The following is a 20,617-nucleotide window of genomic DNA, read 5'->3' as shown; positions in this document are numbered from 1 at the left end:
ACGACCACCTCTCCGCCTCATCCCACGCACTGCATTCTCACGGAGAGCCGACCCTCCTTTCTCACCTTCCACGGACACTCCAGACACTTCTCCAGCATTTTCTGCACCGCCCTCCTAACCGCTTCCCACCACTCCACAGGGAACCCGTCAGCTCTGTCACTGAGCGGCAACAAACCTGGGCTCTCCTTCGGCTCAGCGCAGGGCTGTAGAAACCCTCGTCCTCAGCTCCCACTCGGCACCAGCCCCTCAAGAACTTGCCCTCGGCTTCGGCCCTGCTTCTTTCAGCTCGACAACTTCTCACCAGCTCCTTCCCACCTTCCCCTTAACTCGCTCCTGGGTCTCTCACAGCTGCCCCAGCCGCGCTCCCTCAGCCCGTTCCCGCCTTTCCCCCAGCTCGCGCCCTTCCCTCACAGCCGCTCAGCTCGCGCTTTTGCACCAGCTCGTGCCTTTGCCCATCGCAACCCGCGCCCGCCTTTCCCTTGCACGGCTCCCGCCCGCCCCCATCATCCTCCCCGCCCCTCGGTTCAGGCCCTGCCCCGTTCGGTTGCACCGCCCCTCGCGCCGCGCGCAGCGGCCCGGGCTCACCCGGCCTGGCCGTGCGGCTTCGAGCCGCTTGTCGCCGCCGTCCGAATGCTCCGCACGGAGAAAGTGCTGCAGCTGCGGAGCCAGCAGGGCCGCTCGGTGCGCGTGGTGCGGGAGCACTACCTCCGTCCCGACGTGCCGTGCCGCAGCGCGCTGTGCCGGGCCGGCTGTCCGCGCGGTGAGCGGCTGAGGGGAAGGGCCGGGCGAGGCGGGCTGCTCGGTGAGGGGGGAGCTGGGGCGGTGTGCTCCATGGCAGGCCGAAATCAGGGGCGATCCTTCGGCTGAGGGGAGCCTGGAGGGTGGGGAGGCCTGAAAGAAACGGGCGGGAGCAGAGCGGGGGGGGATGGGCGCTCCGGGCACCACCGTACGGAACTGACGAGCTACTGAGGACAAAATGGAAAAGGAACCGAGCGGAGGTGTCGGTTGATGAAGGATTTAGTTGTAAACAGCTCGGGGTAGTTCTGAAAGGCCGAAGTGCGGCGGGAAAGGCGCATTTCAGGCCTTATTTCCTGAAAAGGTTGTCTAAAAGCGTGTTAATTTCTGCTTGGTGGCGATTATAGCGTGAAAGAAATCCGGCGCGTGTCTGTTCCGAGAGCTCGTGTTCTGCCTCCCATTCCACGCACGGGACGGCTTTGCCTTCTGTGCCAGCTGGGGCCGTTATGTGCTCAGGCGCTGTTAAGTACGTTGGAGACCAGCTTAAAGTAAAAAGCGCTGAATTTCAGTTCTTCCTTCTGAGCTGCAGCGGACTCAGTGTTGTCACTTCAGTTCTCTGTGCCCGTTGCAGGTGAGGGCAGAAGGTAGCACAGCATCTTACTGCCAGGTAGGGTGTCAGGCTGAGTTCACCACTGCTCCCTTGTGGATCTGGGTGCCACACTTAAAGCTTTTGGCTATAAGTTACAGACACATACCAAGATCTCACCCCTCTGCCCATGACCAACTTCTCCTCTTCTTGAATGTAAATAGTGCTGTAGATGAGTGGCAGAACGTGTCCCTTTGTAGTTATTCCAGGTAACTCAGAGGTAAGGTGAACATTTGTTTTCATTCCTGACTGCTTGCTGTGCTCAGCAAACTTTCCTCCTCTGCATAAATCACACCTAGAGATACTTCTGATAGCACACTGTGCCTACCTGGAAGTTATTCTGCTCTAACTGTATGCAACTGCCCTGCCCTATGGTAACTACAAAAGTACCATTTTTATTATATCATAGTGGATAAATCAGCAAATGCAGCAGAGTTAATGGCTACCCATCAAATCTTTAGCAATTACTACAATTTGAGGTGACGCTTTAAGGCTTAATCAGTGGTGGGTTGGCTGTGACAATTTGATCACTCACAAGGGATGGAGTTTCTCTGGGATGATAGTCTAGATTTGAACCTTTTGTCTTTAAGGACGTCATCTTTTACCTGTGTCCTTTTATGTAAAGATGTAGGAGAAGAGCCTGCTCTAAATGGATAGTATTGAATAGAGCGATTTGGGGAAGCACTACATCTATTGAATGGCTCCGTGAAAAGATCTTGTGGTCTCTCCATGTGAAAGTTGAGGGGGAAAAAAAGGAATGTTACATGCACATACATGATGTTAGATTTCTTCGCTCTGATTTCCTGGCACGTAAAGGTATTTGAGGAAGCAGTATCACATCTAAAAGTTTCAATCTTTAAACTCTGCATTATATTTTAGATGGCAAATTGTTATCAGACGACGTGACTCACTATGTTGTCCCAGACTGGAAGGTTGTTCAGGACTACCTTGAGATCCTTGAGTTTCCAGAGCTGAAAGGTATTATATTCATGCAAACAGCATGTCAAGCTGTGCAACATCAAAAAGGTCGCAGGTAATTATCCTATAACAACTTATTTTTTTACTACAGATTGAAGTAACTTACTGACTGTACAATACGTATTTAAGCAGTTACCCTGAATCAGAAAAATCCCATGCTTAAGTTGTTTCTAGGTTTTTCAAAAGTATTAATTCTATACGAGGGAAAGAAATGTGATCCTTGGTGATCCATAGGCATCAGTGCATGTAATAGTTTCTGCTTGATAATGGCATCATTGAACCTGTAACATCACTAATTAATTGGATGGCTTGTGACAGCAATAAAGGACATTTAGCAGTAACAATGTGCTGTATGCCACAACTAGATTTTGTGCACCTTTTTGTTCCTGCTGTTTTGCAGATGGAGAGCTCATCTTTGAGGATCAGTCAGTGCTATTACACAGCACTTACCTGAGCAGACATTAACCTATACATTGCCAAAGCATCTTGTCTCTGAAACGATAGTACAATTTCCCGGACACTTATAATGCTTGAGGGGGGCTTATCAGAAAACAAATGTGTTTAAGAATCAGAATATTTGTAATGCAACTAGAAAAGTTTGCTTAGAAATGATTTTTTACATTTTCTCATCAATGGTGAAATTTAATAAATGCATTTCTCTGTGTGAGGCCATCGTGCTCCTTGAGTTTTTCAGCTGTATTGCCAGATGAAAACAAACAGGCATTATCAAAAGAAAGCACAAGTTGATATTTACCTTTTCTGTTTTCCAGGCAGTACAACAAGTTGCGAAATCTAATAAAGGACACTCGTCATGACTGTACAGTGTTTGCCAATGAGTTCCACCAGAATTCTTACCAGCCAAGAGAGAAGGGAGAATCCATGGAGAAGTGGCAGAGCAGGTTTGTGTTGCTTCAGCACAATAAAGAGATTGAGCATACTTCAGGTCCTGTTAGATGTAACATATCATAGCCTGTTTAAACCACAGAACTAGACATCTGGCACTTCTAACTAAACTTTTACAAGCTTTTGCTTGGGAGTAAAATGTTATGTTACAGCTGGGACACATGCAGATGTGCTGAGAAAGAAATGCGGTCTTTTTCTGTGTCTTCTCAGTGCTCATACATGGCACATAATTTCTTTTTCAGATGTAAAGATTATGTAGCTTGGAGTATCTATCTCAAAAGCGTGTGTGTAAAACCAAAGTCTCATTTATATGAAGTCTGCAAATGTCTTGCAAGGAGTAAATGAGATATTCCAGAAATCTTATTTCAGACTTTATTATTTTTTTTTAGGAGCATTTACAATGCAGCAGTTTGGTATTATAATCATTGCTTGGGTCAGATGCCTGTTGTTATGGTGACAGAAGATGAAGATGCTATCAGGCAGTACGGAAATGAAACAGAAGGAGTGTTTGTGATATCCTTTAAGGTAACGTGCCTTTGAAGGCTGCCTTTGTGATTCATCAGAATGACCAAACAAGTACTTTACAGCTCAGTGTGTAGTGCAAATCTTCTCAGAGTTCATGCGTACAAGTATTACAGTGCCATCTCGTGAATGTGCTTATGAAAGAAAACAAAGATGTCATGGGAATGTCATCAAAAATAGTGAGTGAGCAAAATGGAGAAGTGAGAAGAAAAAACAGCAGCTCTTTCTATTGTTTTACTCTTTTTTTTTTGGTAAGAATTTGGCACTGATAGCCAATATTTGGTTATCTCAACCAGCTGTCTGAGTGTGTGTGTACACACAATGGTGGTGTAGAGCAGACACAGTTACCACTTGGAAATGCAGTTTGAGTATAGCATGAGACAGCCCTTGTTCATTATATGTGTTCTAAGTGAAGCATTATTAAAAGAGCAATGACCTCTGAATCCTTTCATTTTTGTTCATATATGTCCATACAGAACTACTTGGATAACTTTTGGCCTGATTTAAAGGCTGCCCATGAACTCTTTGACTCGATACTTCAAGCTCGACGTGAACGGGAGATTGAAAGTCAAGAAAACAACGGAAAAGAATATCCTGAGCATTTACCCATGGAAGTATTGGAGGCTGGGATCAAATCTGGGAGGTACATACAGGTAAATTGCTATTTAGAGATCATACATAGAACAATGCAGTCCTGTGCTTTGTTCTTTTAGTTGCCTGAATTAGACTGATTAGACATGGATGTAGTGGGAAGAGGGAAATAAAGTTACTCTGAAAAGGCAAGAGTGGGGGGATGGAAGGGATTTGGATTCTCATAGTATTTCCCGTACTTCATCTTGTGAACAGATGGAGAAGCAAAAAGGAAAATTTGTTATTGGGGATCTTCCTCTAGGTTGATTTTTGATATTCTTGTAAGTGGAGAAACTAGGTATGATGTGAAGCAACTGTATCTAATTCTGAAATATAAATAGTGCTGTATGCAGGCAGCATTTCTTAATGAGGAAATCCTCACAGCCTGTATCTCAGTCCGTGGAATGAATATACAGTTTTATGGTTGCTCAGGGCTTTTATTTGGATTGTTAGTGGCTCAGTGTCCTTCTCTTAAAAAATGATCTAAAGAATTAGATGCAGTAACTTGTTCTTTGCTTGACAGTTTTGTGAGCAAGTGAAAATAGAATATGACAAAATAGAGTTTTCTTTCTTTCTTAATGTTTAATCTCCAGTATTAGAGCAGGCAGTAAAAGTAATCTTACACCACCTGTGCTCTGAGTAAAAGGTCCTTCACCAGCTTTAAAATGAGGTTTTTTTAAAGAATTTGTGCTTCTTTCAAAGCAGTGAGTACTTAAAGGTCTGGGCTGTACATTCTTTCTCTGTAGAGAAAGCAGTTATGTCCAAAATGATCTAAATAGCAACCAAAACTACAAGTAACCACATTTTTGTTTTATTTCAGGTTGGCTACTTAGAGGTGTGACTCTTTCATTCTTTTTATTCATGTATTACTTTTAGGGTGCGCTGAATGTCAATAAGCACAGAGCACAACTGGAAGCTTTTGTTCGACTTCAGGGATTTGGCAGCAAAGAAACAGGTGAAAAGACAAAGAAAGCATTCAGTGACTTCTTGACACTGCATGCACTTTTCACATGAATCCATGTAGCCATATTTATATTTATACAGCTGTTCAGTTATTAAACAAGATGAAAGGTAAGATACTGTAATGCTTGTGTTTTCATGGGCCAGAAAGGAGGATGGAAAATAATCCAGAGACTGAGTCTCCTGAGGACACAATATGCTGTATATCCCCTATTCTTAATACCTTCTTGTCCTGCTAGCAGGTCTTCTCTAGCTTTTCTGAAGTTGAATACTATTCATCTTCACAGTTGAACACAGAATAACTGTTCTGTGTGGTTTAAACCTGCTGCCTAAGAACAATAAAATCATCTTGGCCTCTGCTGTTGTTGTATCTAAGAGGTTACATTGAGAATTACTTAATATCTCTTCTAAGAAATGAGAGAAAAGTTTTAATTTTCTTGCAGTATTAATTACTTTCCAGTACTGTCTTTGGGAAGGATTCATACTGCAAATATACTTTTCTGTGCACTATGATTTCAGCAGAATGCTGCCAAGGGAAGTGGAGGAATTAGTAGATCAATTTATTTTAATTTTCAATGTAGAACTTCAAAGTGACATCCTTATTTACGGGGCCAGAGCTCGAAATCGTGCAATCCATGGTGATGTGGTAGCAGTGGAGTTACTCCCTTCCCATGAATGGAAAGGAAGGACTGTTGCCCTTTGTGAGAATGAGACTGAGGATAAAGTACCTGCAGACACCACTGGTGATCCCATGCCCACAGGTAACGTAGATCAAACTATACGATGTTTTATTAAGAGTACCTCACTTCCTTGGTCCAATGTGTGCTGTAGTCTTCATTATATAGTTCTTTTGCTTGGATTTCTTTCACTGACACATTTATCATACCATACTGAGTTCCAAGTGCTTATGCCAAATAAAAGCATTCTAACATAGTCCTGAAATAAAGCCAATGGATTTTCTACTATGTGTGAAATTCCATTCTTTAGTTTCATTTTCAGGAATAGTTTGTTTATTCTAAATAAATCCCTAAAGTATTCAATTTTACATTTATTGAGTTTAAACATTTAATTTGATAAGGTTACAGCTGACTGAAAACAGGAATACTACGATGCAAAGATGTTTGCAAAGGCTGACAGTAGATGGTAACACATCTGAACTCCAGCATTGCTATAGAAGACATTTGGGCTGCAGATCTCTTGAATGAGAGGGCTGACTCTAGTTGGGAAAGCTGCCAGCTAAGATGATCTTGGCCCAGAGAATTAAATGTCAAATACTTTGCTACACAAACACACACTGTCATTTTTCACAGCTCTACAAGATATTAACTGGTATTAGGATACAGCCCAATTTACAAAGTGTGCGTTCGTGTCCTGTGCTTTCACTGTTGATAATATAAAATATAACATCTTTTTGATTCCTTGATTTTAAATAACAATTAAGATTTTTTAATAAGTAAGTGGAGAAGTATCCAGCTCCCATTACAGCCCAACATTCGGTACCATGGAAACTTATTTGAAAATGTTCCTCATTAAAAGGTAAAGTTGTTGGAATCATTCAAAAGAACTGGCGGGATTATGTGGTCACTTTCCCCTCTAGAGAAGAGAGCCAGTCCCAAGGCAGAAATGCTCAGAAAATCCTTGTAACACCTTGGGACTACAGAATTCCCAAAATCCGGATCAGTACCCAGCAAGCAGAAGCACTGCAGGTAATTGAAAGAAGCATTTCCATATTGCATATTTGTACAAAATGGGGGAGGGAGGAAAGGTATCCATGTGTTCTGATGATGTTTTCCAAGGCAAAAAGACAGGTGAAGAACTATTAGTTATTAAGTTATTAGTTATTAGTTATTAAGTTTGTAAAAGCAGTTCAAGTTCAACATAAGGAAGCTGTTCAGTTCCTGACAGAACTGTGTCCCCTTCAAAGTAACAAAGTAACAAAGTATCAGAACTGTGTCCCCTTCAGGTAACAAAGTATCAGAACTGTGTCCCCTTCAGGTAACAAAGTATATTTGAGTTCTGAATCTGTGCCATAGTGCAGGTACTCTCCGGGTTGTTGGGTTTTGTTTTCTGATAATCTGAGGTGATACTCAGAGCCCCTGTGGCTTTCTTGGATCACTGACTGTAACTTTAGTACAGAGAAGGGCTTTTCAGTGAGTTGGTAATGAACTGCAGTGATTGACCTACCGCCAATGGAGAAAGAAGAGAGAAGGTTGCTTTTTGTTCATTCCTAGCTGCCTTTACTTTGTAATGCAAAGTACTTCACAGCCAAAAGCTAACAAGTAAATTCTGATTGTGAAGAATATTTATTTATGTCTTGGTTTTGCCTTTTTTTTTGTTTTCCCAAATATACCTCAAGAAGAGATTCTCGTACATTGACCCAAATTAATCACAGTCAGTAAAGAAATGTAGTTCTAAATATCTGCGTGCTTCTCATTGTGGGTTTATTTTTCCTGTCTGTTCAGACGTTTAGAACTGTCAGTCTCTTTGGATTGCACTGTTTGCCTCTGAAAAGTGTTTATGTTGATTGCTTGTCAGGAGCAGATGGCTGTTTTAACAGAAGAATTGTATCGTTGCAGGATTACAGAGTTATTGTGCGCATTGATTCCTGGGAATCAACTTCCGTATATCCAAATGGACACTTTGTGAGAGTTTTAGGAAGGATTGGAGATCTCGAAGGGGAAATAGCAGCTATTCTGGTGGAGAACAGCATTTCTGTTGCTCCCTTCTCAGAAATTCAGGTTAGTCTTTATGATGAGGTCCATTGTTTCCTGTTCCCCTCCAGGCTCTCACTGCTCCATGAGGCGACTCTCTGGAGCTGAGTGCACTAATTGCACAAAGGTTTTTGAAAAATAAAACTGTTTATGGAGTATTTTTCTGGAGTTACATTTGGATGGCATTGGCTTTAGGGATGCTATAAATTCTCACATCAAGACGGATTTTAAGATAACCTGTTCATAAACAGGAGAGAACTACAGATTTTTAATTCTAATTTGATGTAAATTTTTCAGATATCGTTGTCTTTCAATGTGTTTCTACTACTGACTGTTAAGGCCGAGACTTGTTGAAATTGTTGTCTTAAACCTTTTTGTTTTCAACCAGAGCAGGAGCCAGCTCTCACAGAAGTGTTTCAGTTGTGCCTAATTGAAGAATAAAAGAGCATAGGAAACAGTGCATAGTGTTTGTTTGCCACAGCTACAGTATCACTACGAGAGTATCAGTTGTAGCACACTTGCACATTTTGTTTCCCAGTCTGACTTGGAAAATGTGAAGAAAAAGGAATTTGCTAGGGATTAAAAGTTTCCCAACACAAAACTATTAACAGATTAGAAAAGGAAAAGGAAATTCAATCTAATCTGTTGGCTTCTTTGTTTAGGGAAGATATAACTGTATGTCCACCAATAATATTTTGTACAGATGAATGAAATGCCCGTGAGTTCTTCAAAGAGTCCATGGAAAGTGAATCCAGAGGAGGAAAAGAAACGTCTCAACTTGAGAGATACACATTTAATATTCAGCATTGACCCAAAAGGTTGTGAAGATGTGGATGATGCACTGTCTGTTAGAACGCTGCCTAATGGGAATCTAGAGCTAGGTGTCCACATTGCAGATGTAACCCATTTTGTGGCAGCAAATTCTTACACCGATGTTGAAGCAAGAGCAAGGTAATGTATTTCCTAAAAGTACAAAATGCAGAGCTTGGAAGTTTGTGAGACATTAAGAATAACAAACCACACTACGTGCCCTGTTTGCTGATACTGTAGTTGCATTGCAAACTGCCTGGGAGATAAACACCGGTGAGTCAGTGTGAGAAGAACAGTAAATGTGTTTTATTCTTCAGGGCCACAACTTACTATTTAGCAGATCGCCGTTACGACATGCTGCCCGCTGTCCTGAGTGCTGACGTATGCTCTCTTCTCAGTGGAGTTGATAGGTAAGACTTTTCAACATAACTGAGGAAAGAAATTTTTGGAAGTACTTTAGTTACTACTACCAGTATCTGTTTAATAACTATATGCATGTTTTGCATTACTAAATCTTTGACTGAAAGAATAACGTATGCTTAAAAATGGCTTCCAATGCTACATTACTTAGATGAGGTGAGCGCTTTGTAATCCTGTAGCTTGCCAAAATGCAATTTGTTTGATTATGACAATGCAGCTGATTTTTTTGATGAAATTAACTACTGACAGAATAAATCTGATGCAAAAACAGGGTTTCCTACCTGTTAGCCCTGTTGAGATCTTCAGACAGCTGCAGTTATGGGGAATGCTGATACATGTTGATGACTTTCTCAGTGAGAGTTAACAGTAAATGTTAAGTATCCAGCTGTCATTCCTCGTTCAGTTTTACTGGGCTTAACTCAGTAGTGCTGCTAAGAACAAAGGGGACATTTTATTCTTCTGCATCTCTGCCATCACTCTTTGATTATTAGTGCAGCTTTTGGGCTGGCCCTACCAGTTCTGTCACCATACAAGAAACTGACTTCTCTAAAAAAAAAAAAAAAAAAGGTTATTAATTTTGTTCCATAGTTGGACTATGCCTGCTTTGTGCATGCACAGAAATAAAAACATTTCATCAGGTGGTACAGAGTAACTGTGTATGCATGGGCTCAGAATTGTTACTATTTGTAACCTAAGTAGTAGGAGGTCATAAAAAGCTGAAATCAACTATTGCAGTGTAACGGTGCTTTAAAACAATGTGGAAAGAAAATCAGCACAGAATGAAATCTGTAAGTTTGCAACAGTTGGATGTGCTCGAAATGTTGAGGCAAGCAGAACTGCTTAAAGAATTGTGGGTTTTATTTTTAAGGTACGCTGTCAGTGTCTTGTGGGAACTAGAAAGAGAGTCATACAAGATACTAAAAGTCTGCTACGACAAAAGCATCATTCGGTCTGCATACAAGCTAGTCTACGAAGTAGCACAGGGGTTATTAGATGGGGACACAAGTGTTGTTGATGATATCCTGGAGCTGAAAGACTTGGATGAAAGAACAAGAGAGAAGAAATTGTCTGAGCTGGTTTGGGCGATATCAAAACTCACCGATATAGCACGACACATTCGAGCTGAGCGGGACAGCTGCGGTGCTCTGGAACTAGAAGGGGTCGAAGTCCGAGTGCAACTGGATGATAAAAAAAACATTCATGATCTCATCCCCAAGCAGCCCCTGGAAGTACACGAGACTGTAGCAGAATGTATGATTCTTGCAAACCACTGGGTGGCAAAAAAGATTTCAGAAAGCTTTCCTCATCAAGCTTTGTTACGTCAACACCCTCCACCACGACAGGAATTTTTTACTGACCTTCAAGAATGTGCCAGCGCCAAAGGTTTCTCAATAGACACACGGTATCTTTTACTGCTTTTGTCTTAAGCACTTTAACCAGTTAAGCAATTAACTACTTATGTTATTACTACAAACCATTCCTGTTCTGAATATCAACATTAATAGAGACTGCATTAGCAATTCTTATTTTTTGTTAACCACAACCTTTTTTGACAGGTCTAACAAAGCATTGGCTGAGTCCCTGGATAAAGCAGAAGATCCATTGGATCCAATTGTAAATAAACTGTTGCGATCTATGGCCACTCAAGCAATGTCCAATGCATTGTACTTCTCAACTGGTTCTTGTTCTGAGGAAGAGTTTCATCATTATGGTACCCTGACACTTCATTTGTTACAAAATTCCCATTATTCCTGAACTGCTGGGGGGCAATTGATTGCTTTGATTGCTTTTCATCACTTCCTTTTTTATTTGTAGGACTTGCTTTAGATAAGTACACTCATTTTACTTCTCCTATCAGAAGATACGCTGATATAGTTGTCCACAGACTCTTGATGGCTGCAACTCTGAAGGAAACTAAGGATGTTAAGGAGAAATTATTCAGTAACAAGGATCTTGAGGAATTGTGCAAACACATTAACAACAGGAACAGGGTAAGGTGGTCACTGTGTATGTCTGTGTTTGCATGCTATCCAGGGAAAGAAGATACTGCTCTGCTATGACTTTTGGGTACTATGACATCACAACACTCATTTTAGATACAATTTGTTTTCAGCGGGTTGGGGAATAAGTAATGGAAAAAAATATATAAAATCAAAGCCATACAGGCTTTGGAGAATATTTACCCGTCCTTTTGTCTTCTCTTTTTGTGGGGGGTGCCTGCAGGCAGCCCAGCACGCTCAAAAACAGTCTACTGAACTCTTCCAATGTATGTACTTCAAAGATAAAAGCCCAGAAACAGATGAGCGCTGCGTAGCAGATGGAGTTATCTACTCGATCCGAACAAACGGTGTGCTTGTTTTTGTGCCAAGGTAAGTTGATAGGAGATGAGACTAAAAATCAGACATTTGCTTCTGGAATGCTGCGAGGTCACCTCTGGTCCTTGAGAAAGGAAGCATTGACTGATGACTGCATTTTAAATTTTCTGTAAATCATAAACAGTGTTTTTTCCATGTTTTAATTTTGAAAAGGAGGTGCTATGGAGAAAGGATTGCTCAGGTTAGCATGGTAACCAAGAAGGTTGCTGAAGAATTTCTACACTCACACCTGCTTTTTTTGTAGATACGGAATCAAAGGTGCTGCTTACATGAAAAACAAGGAAGGCTTAGTCCTGTCTTGTCAAGGTGAGAGAAGCTGTGAGTGGAAGCCTGGATCACTTCAGCGGTTTCAGAACAGAATTACTTCCACTACAACCACTGGAGAATCGGTTACGTTAAGCCTCTTTGATCACATCACAGTGAGTACTTAATTTGAAGAAAGTAAAAGGAAATAGCATGGTCAGCAATAAGGTGATCTTTAAATTGCTTTTAAGGTGAAGATACTTGTGCAGACTTCCCGCTGCCACGCTGACACAATCAAGCTTGAAATAATCAAGAACGCCCCATACCAGACTTCAGCCACAGAAGTTTCCAAGAAGAATTTTGGTGTGGTGAAATCTGAGTTAGTCAGAGCAGTCAGTCAGTCTGTGGAAGCGCTGAGCGCCCAGGAAAAAGCAAGAAGTGCAGTAATTGAAGAACAATGTCTGGAGTACCAGGAGTACTGCCAGACAAAGGGAGCAAGCTTGTACCAGCTGCTGGAGGAGATCAGGGACTGGGCTCTATTAGATGTCTCAGCTGATGCATGTAGTAGTTGTTGATGCTCCGCTTACAGTTACTTTGTACAATTTGTATATTTTTAAAAATGAAGTCATTTTAATGAGATAAATTGTCTGTTTTAAATACGAACTCTTTGCAGCTGATTATGAGCATGTGCAACAAAGATTTTTTATGTGATAAATGTTACCTTCCAGACTAAATCCCGTGTAGTGAATCCTTTTGACTGTCGTTCAATGAAAAAAAGCCTCGTTCTCCATACATTACATTCTTACACCTAAAAATTTAAAGATCCTACTTAGTACAACTGGTGGTTCTTTTCCACTCTATTAATAGAGTTTTAACTCATACCTACGTTCATACAAAATGAATTCAGTCACACTAACTCAGAACCACCCTTATGCACAATTCCCCAGCTGCACAACTGGCATCATATACAACCCGCTGACATGAACTTGTTTCACCTGCCTTATGTGCGACGTTGGGCCTCAGGTAGGGCTGAGCAAGTCTGCTCTATGCTGCTGGGTAAGGCATTCTCAGGGCTCTGGCACAGCTGTCATCCTTGAGACTACATTCATTCTACAGATCAGAAGAGCACACTGGGCTGCTGCAGCTATCGCATAAGAGAGGAAGAAAACAGTACTGTGACAGTACAGAGCTTTAAGCCAGGAAACAGGATCAGATAAAGTGAGACTTATTCAGTCAAAGCTAAAACACAATGTGTGGTGACTTGCACAAATTGGGAAGTTGAGTTTAAACAGCCTCATGCAAGAATTTCTGTTTGACTTTTGAAATTTAATAACTTCCATTTCATAAGAAACACACACAGCTACTTGGTGAGTTAAAAAATATCCAGGATTCCTGTTCAAGCATAACACTATTCTCTATCATGTATCCTCTATCAAAGATGTGCACACAAACTTAACATCTCAGTTAAATTCAGTTTGACATCCACTGAAAGATGGCTTTTCTGGCCTACTCTGACATTTCCTAAACAATGTCAATAAGAGAACAAAACAGTCTCATCTGCAGCTGAAGAACAATGTTCTGCTTTCCAACACAGGGAGCGATTCATCTGCAGCTTCATGAAAACAGCTGTGACCAGCTACCCAGATATAATAGTTAAGGCTTTCCTGAAATCCCTGGAGTCAGACTGGAAAGAGCCAGCAATGTTTCAGTACAAGCAGTAGGAGTTGGGGTCCTATTAAGAAAGTCCTTCAAAGCATGAGGAATGGTCACTGCTTTTCACTGGCACATTGCAATTCTTTTTCTCTGTCTTCAGTCTCTGTAACAGCAACGCTGGCCGCAGTAACTTGAGTGTCTTCTAAAGCACCAGTCAGATCCTGAGCAACAGGGATGTTTAACTCCTCTTCTGGGTAACTAGGAGAGAGCTCTGATAAAGGAAAAACAAAATGCCTTCTGTGAGAAAAAGCTGCTGCTGTGTGCCTGATGGCTGCAGTTTTTGTTGCCTGAATCACAACCTTCAGGAAAGCCAACACCAGAAGCAACTAGCAAGTCAGCCTCATTTCACCAGAGACAAGCTATCACAGTTCAGCATGACAGTTGGGGAGAGTGGATCTCTGAGCTCTACAGGGATCTACCTATGGGAATGTAGTTTAAGTTCAGGAGTTACAGTTCTCTACCAAGGACCTTTTCCTCAGCAGCTCAGCTGTCAGAACCTCTCAGGCTGAGCTTACACTGACACTAGAACTGCTTACCATCATGCTGGGACTGGCTGTTACACTGCATCTTCGCTTGCCGACGTTCCAAGGCCAGCTGCCTGTTCCTCTCAATTCGCTGCTGCTGCTCTTCAGTGAGAGTTGTAACCGGGAGAGAATCAAGTTCTCCAGAGAAGGAATGTACGTCTTCGGTGGGTGCATCCAGCCCATTGCTTCCACCTCCACCACCTGGACAAAAAGGAATGGAGGGAGAGAGCCAGGGGGAGCAGGAAGCATCACACTGAACACAGACCTTCCACTAAATATCTATCAGAAAAGCATTTTAAGCAACTCCTGATAATATTCTACATTTTAAAGTTGTGTTTTGAGAGCCAAAGATCATGCTGCAATTTTGTTCTAACTCGCAGTCTTCTATCTAGGTGCGTACACTCAATGTTCAAACTGTAAAACAAATCAGAAGCCAAATGCACAAAGTTCACATTCATAAGCTGTACCTGAAGGTTGAACAGACAGTAAAGACAGGTAGTTCTTCCTGAAAGGCCAGACACTTTTCGTACCACTGCCTCAGGAAGCGGAAGGACTCGTTACAGGAATCAGACAGATTGAACATAGTTTTAACTTCACTGTGCATTATTACAGAGATTTACTCATGTGCTAGAATGAACACATGCAAAAACAAAGGCAGTATAATTCTGTTAGACAAACTTCACCCACCAATAAAAGCAGGGCACTCTTGAAAGAGCACCGAAGGCCCATTACGTTTGCGCCTCTGCAGAACTTTGAGCCCGTGAACAGAGAAGTTGGCTGACAAAAGGCTGGGTTCTTATTAGAACACTCTGAGCTTTTATTTCTAAGCTGTAGGACAGCCACGCACACTTTCCAGCTGGTGACTTATCAGTCGTACGGTTGCCAATGCGGTTCAAGAACACACCAGCACTGTGCTGCAATACAGATGTATGGAACCATCGCACAGAACATCCGATACCTCTACAGACACTGTCGGCAGGAACCATTTACCTCACTATCTGTGGCTGCTCAGGGCTGCATTCCATTTCTAGCAAATGCAGCCAACAGCAAAGACAGCCACATGTCATCAACAGCCCAAAGGCAAGGCCCACAGGCAGGGCAAGGCTTTACCATCACACAGCTTGTTCATCAGAACAATGAAACTGACCTATAAAAAAGTGCAGATAATTGCTTCAAGAGAGACCCACAGGGAGAGTATAAATATTTGCCATGGACGTTAGGAAAGACTACAAAGTTCTTATTCCTACTAAAAGTTCCTTTCAAGCTACTGGGTGAACTCCACTCCTCCTCTCTTGTTAGTAAGAGGGGCATACAGTTTTAAGTACTGAACTGAGAGTGCAACAAACATACCTTCATGAACTGCAAAGTCTTCATGTAAAATAGGAAGATCAAGTCTAATTCGTTTTAGGCAGGTCTGCAAACAAGGAAAAATTAAACTAGGGGTGTTTCATCTATGAAAAAATCTTGTCTTACACTGATATATTTTAAACAGTATTCCCAGTTTTTCTTTATGCTGTACTGTTCTGAAATAATATTTCTTTCATGCATCTGTTCGACCCAGAACTTCAATACCACAATCATTTTTCTAGTTCTTATTCTATCATCAGTCACACAAAGCAACATTCTTTATAAGCCTTCGAGTCCAAATTCAAGCATAAGCAGTTCATGCTCTCTAATGCTGATTGCTTCTGTAAGGATGCCCTGTTAAAGGGGATCCTACAAAGTAAGAAAATAATTTTCAGATATACTCTTAAATACTTGGAATAACTTTTCAAATGAGAGGATGAGATAAATTTATTTGAATACATTATACACCTTAGCAATATGTATAACTTAGATCTTCTGCTGTGTGCTGGTTCTCCTAAGCCAACTCCTTACACTGCTGATTACTGCATGAAAGCAAAACAACAGGAGCAATACATACCTGAACCTCCTTTTTGCTTCCCAAAGACTCTACTCTGTCAATAAAATCATCAAACTGCAACTTTGGAAATAATCTATGAGCCCAGTGTTCCATGTGTCGTAGAAGCGTCTTCAGATCCTCTGCCTTGAGCATGAAACAAGAAATCCAGCTGTTAGAAGCTGATTAAATCGGCAGACTGCAGAGGGAAACATGAGAGCAATGTTTCTGGAAACACAAAGCACCCACAGTTGGAAAATCTCTTGAAAATCAAAGTAATATGAATGCTTGGGTAACCTTCTATCCTGCTATCAAGTTTGTAAGTGCAATTTAAAGCTGGGAGAAAACGAGCAATAAGAGCTCAGGAAAAGCATTTGCGTGCACTGTGAAACACTTGATAGGTTTCTGAGATGTCTTTAAGCAACGTAAGTGCAATTCCCAACTAAAATTTCACGGGGCACAGCTGGTATTTATTTTGATGTACTTTTTTGTGTGTTCTACATTCCAGATTACTTAGGAGGTCCTATAAAGCTATTCCAATTCCCAAAACCTCTTTTTGTGGGTAAAACAGGAGCAGTAACCAGCATGGTTTAAGATCAAAATGTTCATTTCACAAAGCAGCCGTGTAGATTATTATTTTTCAATCTTACAACTACAAACCACAGCAGGATGTGCCCAAATACTGTCAGAAAGCTGCTGTCTAACCACAGTTCGGTATCAATCCTTCCCACACCAGACAGGCAGCAATCCGTTGATCTCAGCTAATCTTCCAGGAAACACCCCAGAAGTTCACCATGTCTTACCTCGTGCCCTTTACCCTTGAACTTCACACTGTCAAACATGTGTCTTAAGGCAGGAAGTCCTCTTTCTGAAACTAACCTGTAAATGTGCAATGGTAAAATTACCTGAAATCCAGCTTCCTCCTAATGAAAACAAGGAAACAAGCACACATTCCCCCTTATCACCCAAAGCTACAGAACTCTATCCGGGACAGATGGAGAATCAGAAAACACAGGAAATAAGACTGCTGTAAGACTTGAGAGTTTCTGAAAATACGCAACACATACAACCCCAGTCCAAGCAGTTTTTTGATTTGGATTACACGGAAAGAAAATGGAACAGTCACTTCTAGTACCTACGTTGGCCATGTAAAACTTGATAGATACACAACCCAAGCCTTCAACAGTATTAAAACAAAATGTATCTGAAGCTTAGATACTTTCTAATGCTCGTGAGGAACTTACACCAGTTTTGGTGGTAAGAGCAAGGAAAATACTAAAGTCCTTTACAGGCAGTTTATCTACTTCAGATGCAAGTCAGGTGTCAGCATTAATTACATAACACACCTTGCAGACATCACTGTACTGAGGATTGATTCTGAAGTACACTTGAAATCACAGTAACCTTAATTACCACATCACAGCCACGCACCAAGTTTATGAAGGAAAGAATCACTAAGTCCAAAAATACCTGTGAGCATCTAGTTTAGGTATCGATCTTTTAACTGCTTTCCGTGCAGCTGCAGAAGAATCCTTTGTTTCTGACTGCTGGTTTCCATCCAGATCTAACAAATAAAATCACATACTGTAAGCATGCAGCACAAATGGCACCCACTGGAATTCTCTTACACAACCCAGGCTCCTGCCCTATCAAAAGGATCACTGTCACAAGCACTCTGCTGCAACACTGCTCCAAACAAATGCCTGCATCTTGCATCTAACTTCTCCCATGAGACTGACAAAGAAATCAAGTCTCTGAAGTACATCAAAGAATCACATTTCCTAGCAGAGGGAAAATTTCTACTGTAAGGAACTCAGTCTTAGAACTTTTATATTGTATTCCTGACAAAAATATATTGAGAAGGAGCTGCCAGTCTTAAGAGTTGAAAAACTCAGTAGTCATAGATTGTTGTTTCCCAAAGTCTCCACTGAAACCTGAGAACCAAAACCCCAGCATCCACCTCAGTAACAGAGAAAGAGCTCATCTGTGAACACAATCAATGCGCCTTTGAAGAATCAACTTTCACTCACTTTTTGATTGAGGCTAACACGCATGCATTTGACTGCAATGGATAAGGCACCACGATCCATCCCAGCAGTAATTACTATCACACCGATTCCTTGTTTAAGACTTCGCAAGACATCAGACATCCAGGAGTCAGAACTCTAATTTTCTTACATCAAGAATTACATACTTCCTGCTCTCCTGTTCCGCACACAAAACTTTCCATATACAATTAACATAAAGTAACTTGAACTTTATTTTTTGCTTTTTGTCTTTGTCTGAGAAAAGAAAACCAACAACCAAACTCCTCCCATCTCCCTGGAATGCTGGCATTCGTGTGCATGCATGCAAACATTTCCATGGAATCTACAAAACTTCTTGCCCAAGTATGGATTAAGAACAATTTAACTGCTTTTTTTTTTACTCTCGGATTATTTTTACGGAGTAAGCACAACACACTGAAATAGAACTCCAACAAAGCTGATCTCTCAGCACTTCATTCTATACTGAAAAATCTCCAGGGTTCACAGGGTTCTCACCTCCATTAGCTTGAGCCCACTCAACATCAGCTCTTCCTGGAGACGCAGGAGGTGGGAGGGGTGGAAATGTTTCATCTTCTGTATTCTCATAATCGGGGAGATCAAACAAGTTGTTCTCCAGAGGATCTATCATGGCCACGGATTAACTTTCCTTCCTCCTCCTGTGGGAAATGAAGAGCGGCTGAGGGAACTGGGATGGGTCAGTATGGGAGGAGAGGAGGCCCAGGGGAGACCTCATCGCTCTCTTCAACTCCTACCAGGAGGCTGTGGTGAAGTGGGGGTCAGATCCCAGTCCTGAGTAACAGCAATGGGATGAGGGATGCAGATCTTAAATTGTACCAGGGAAGGGTCAGGTTGGATAGAGGGAAATGTTTCTTTTACAAAAGAGTGGTGAGGAAATGGCACCGACTGCTCAGGGAGCGCTGGGGTCACTGTGCCCGGAGTTCCAAAATTCCACAGCAGTGGAGATGTGGTCGGGGGACATGGTGGGGGTGAGCTGGGAAGGGATTTGGGCGTCTTGGAAGTCTTTTCTAACCTTAATGTGCCTATAAAATATCAGAAGCATTTAAAAAGAATGTGAAAACAAGCAAACAAAACTGCCACAGAAACAGACAAACATCAGCTACGTGAGACCCAGCCCTTCCAGAGGAAGGTCTGCCAACCAGGCAGCACGTTACACGAATTAAGTAGCAGATTCGATGCAGAAGGATGACACAATCCAGTACTGCTGAGCCAAGTAAATGAGCTTCTCACACTTCGTTACCTGGGAGTGGTGCCTGTGGGTCACTGTAAGAACACACGCGCACAACAAAAGCATTTCAGACTAAGTGCTTTTCAAGGCAGCTGTTGTCCACTCGCACACTAACAACCGAAGTCTGCTGAGGTGCGTGTTCCCCGACTTACAGCTTATCCCTTCAACCCGCAGGACAGGGCCGAGGTCTCTCAGGCTCAGGAGGCCCCGGGCTCCTCGCACTGAGGGCAAAGCTGCTGTGGAAGCTCCCCACAGGCGGGGCTCACAGACAGCGCGCCCGGCAGCTCCGTCCGCACCGGCCTCCGAGAGGAGCCCCGCGCCAAGGGGAGCCCGGCACGGACAGACCCCCAGAGCCGCGCCCTGCGGCCACCTGAGGCCCCGCTCCCCTCACACCTCCAGCCCCGACGGCCTTCCCCTTCCTACCGGGTTAAGGAGCTTCTCGCCTGCCTTCAGAGCGCGGAGAGCTCCGCACACAGCCGGACGAAGACACCAAACACCGCACGGCACCGCACAGCGCCACACAACACCGCACTCACGCTCCCGCCTCAAGCCCCACCTGGCGAGCACGGCGCAGCGCGCAACTCTCGCGAGATCTCGCACAGCTGAGCTGAGAGGATCCGCCGGCCGGCTGGGCTAAGGCGCATGCGCGGTTGCTGTGCTACGCTGCTGTTGGCGCCAAATCCAGAGGGCGGGCCGCGCGCTGAGGCGCTGTGGGGCCGCGTGGCGTTTGGCGCCGGTAACGACGGAGGTGATTTATTCCCTCCCATAGAACCAAATCAACTTCAAATGCTTCATAACTGCATTTCCCTTCAGCCCGAGTGACTTTACCTGCGTTTAAAACGTGCATGCCCAAATACCTGCTTCTGCTCGAGCTGCTGCTGAGGAATTGCTCGTTTCTGAGCGCAGCACGTTACTGCCGTGGGAAGCTGCAGGAATCGAGCTGCTCGTTTTGCTGTGTTCCCTGTTCCGCTTCAAGTACGGCAGAGAAAATCCGCCAAGCGGGTGGCTGGACGTTCCTACAGCTGAAGGGCTGTCCTGTTTGCGTTCCCCGTGCACTCAGCGGTGCCCAGGCTGGCTGTGTTGGTGCCACACAGTCGGGATGCGCTCAGCGGGTCCCACAAGTCAGCACGCAAAGCGGGCAGTGAGTGCGGGCACTGCGGTGCTTCGGCTTCACCTCCCTCAGTGCGCCCGCGCCCGCTGGCCGCGCCTGCGCGCCGTTGCGGCCGCTCTGTGTGAGCAGGCGCAGTTCCGGG

At 43.1% G+C, this 20,617-nt stretch overlaps 2 protein-coding genes and 1 non-coding gene across 7 annotated transcripts; 1 reads left to right on the top strand and 2 right to left on the bottom strand.

The window, feature by feature from the left end:
• The first annotated feature begins 549 nt into the window (after positions 1-549).
• Positions 550-12,663, top strand: DIS3L (DIS3 like exosome 3'-5' exoribonuclease). Its single transcript, XM_072345744.1, has 17 exons — positions 550-760; positions 2,261-2,414; positions 3,130-3,258; positions 3,652-3,787; positions 4,261-4,437; positions 5,291-5,369; positions 5,956-6,135; positions 6,911-7,080; positions 7,951-8,112; positions 8,789-9,036; positions 9,213-9,305; positions 10,184-10,717; positions 10,872-11,026; positions 11,131-11,306; positions 11,539-11,684; positions 11,935-12,109; positions 12,185-12,663. The coding sequence occupies exons 1-17, from the start codon at positions 631-633 to the stop codon at positions 12,506-12,508; spliced, it is 3,168 nt and encodes a 1,055-aa protein (XP_072201845.1). The 5' UTR covers positions 550-630; the 3' UTR covers positions 12,509-12,663.
• On the bottom strand, positions 12,648-20,550 carry TIPIN (TIMELESS interacting protein). 5 transcript variants are annotated; one of them, XM_072345748.1, is made up of 8 exons: positions 19,788-19,948; positions 18,614-18,774; positions 17,541-17,634; positions 16,874-16,949; positions 16,095-16,217; positions 15,521-15,584; positions 14,183-14,371; positions 12,648-13,857 (listed from the first exon to the last, which is right to left on the bottom strand). In XM_072345748.1, exons 2-8 carry the CDS (start codon positions 18,744-18,746, stop codon positions 13,700-13,702), a joined length of 837 nt encoding a protein of 278 aa, XP_072201849.1. In that variant the 5' UTR covers positions 18,747-18,774; positions 19,788-19,948; the 3' UTR covers positions 12,648-13,699. The 5 variants fall into 5 exon arrangements, with proteins under 5 accessions (XP_072201849.1, XP_072201852.1, XP_072201850.1 ...); XM_072345751.1 differs by lacking the exon at positions 19,788-19,948 and adding an exon at positions 20,222-20,550 and having other exon boundaries at positions 13,248-13,857; XM_072345749.1 differs by lacking the exon at positions 19,788-19,948 and adding an exon at positions 20,193-20,548 and having other exon boundaries at positions 13,248-13,857.
• On the bottom strand, positions 15,095-15,230 carry LOC140257050 (small Cajal body-specific RNA 14). Its single transcript, XR_011904938.1, has one exon.
• Positions 20,551-20,617: the final 67 nt, after the last annotated feature.

Source organism: Excalfactoria chinensis, chromosome 10 (assembly GCF_039878825.1).
Source record: "Excalfactoria chinensis isolate bCotChi1 chromosome 10, bCotChi1.hap2, whole genome shotgun sequence".
In the NCBI taxonomy this organism is placed as follows: Eukaryota; Metazoa; Chordata; class Aves; order Galliformes; family Phasianidae; genus Excalfactoria; species Excalfactoria chinensis.
Note: the sequence above shows the minus strand (reverse complement) of the source record. Positions and strands in the feature narration are given on the sequence as shown.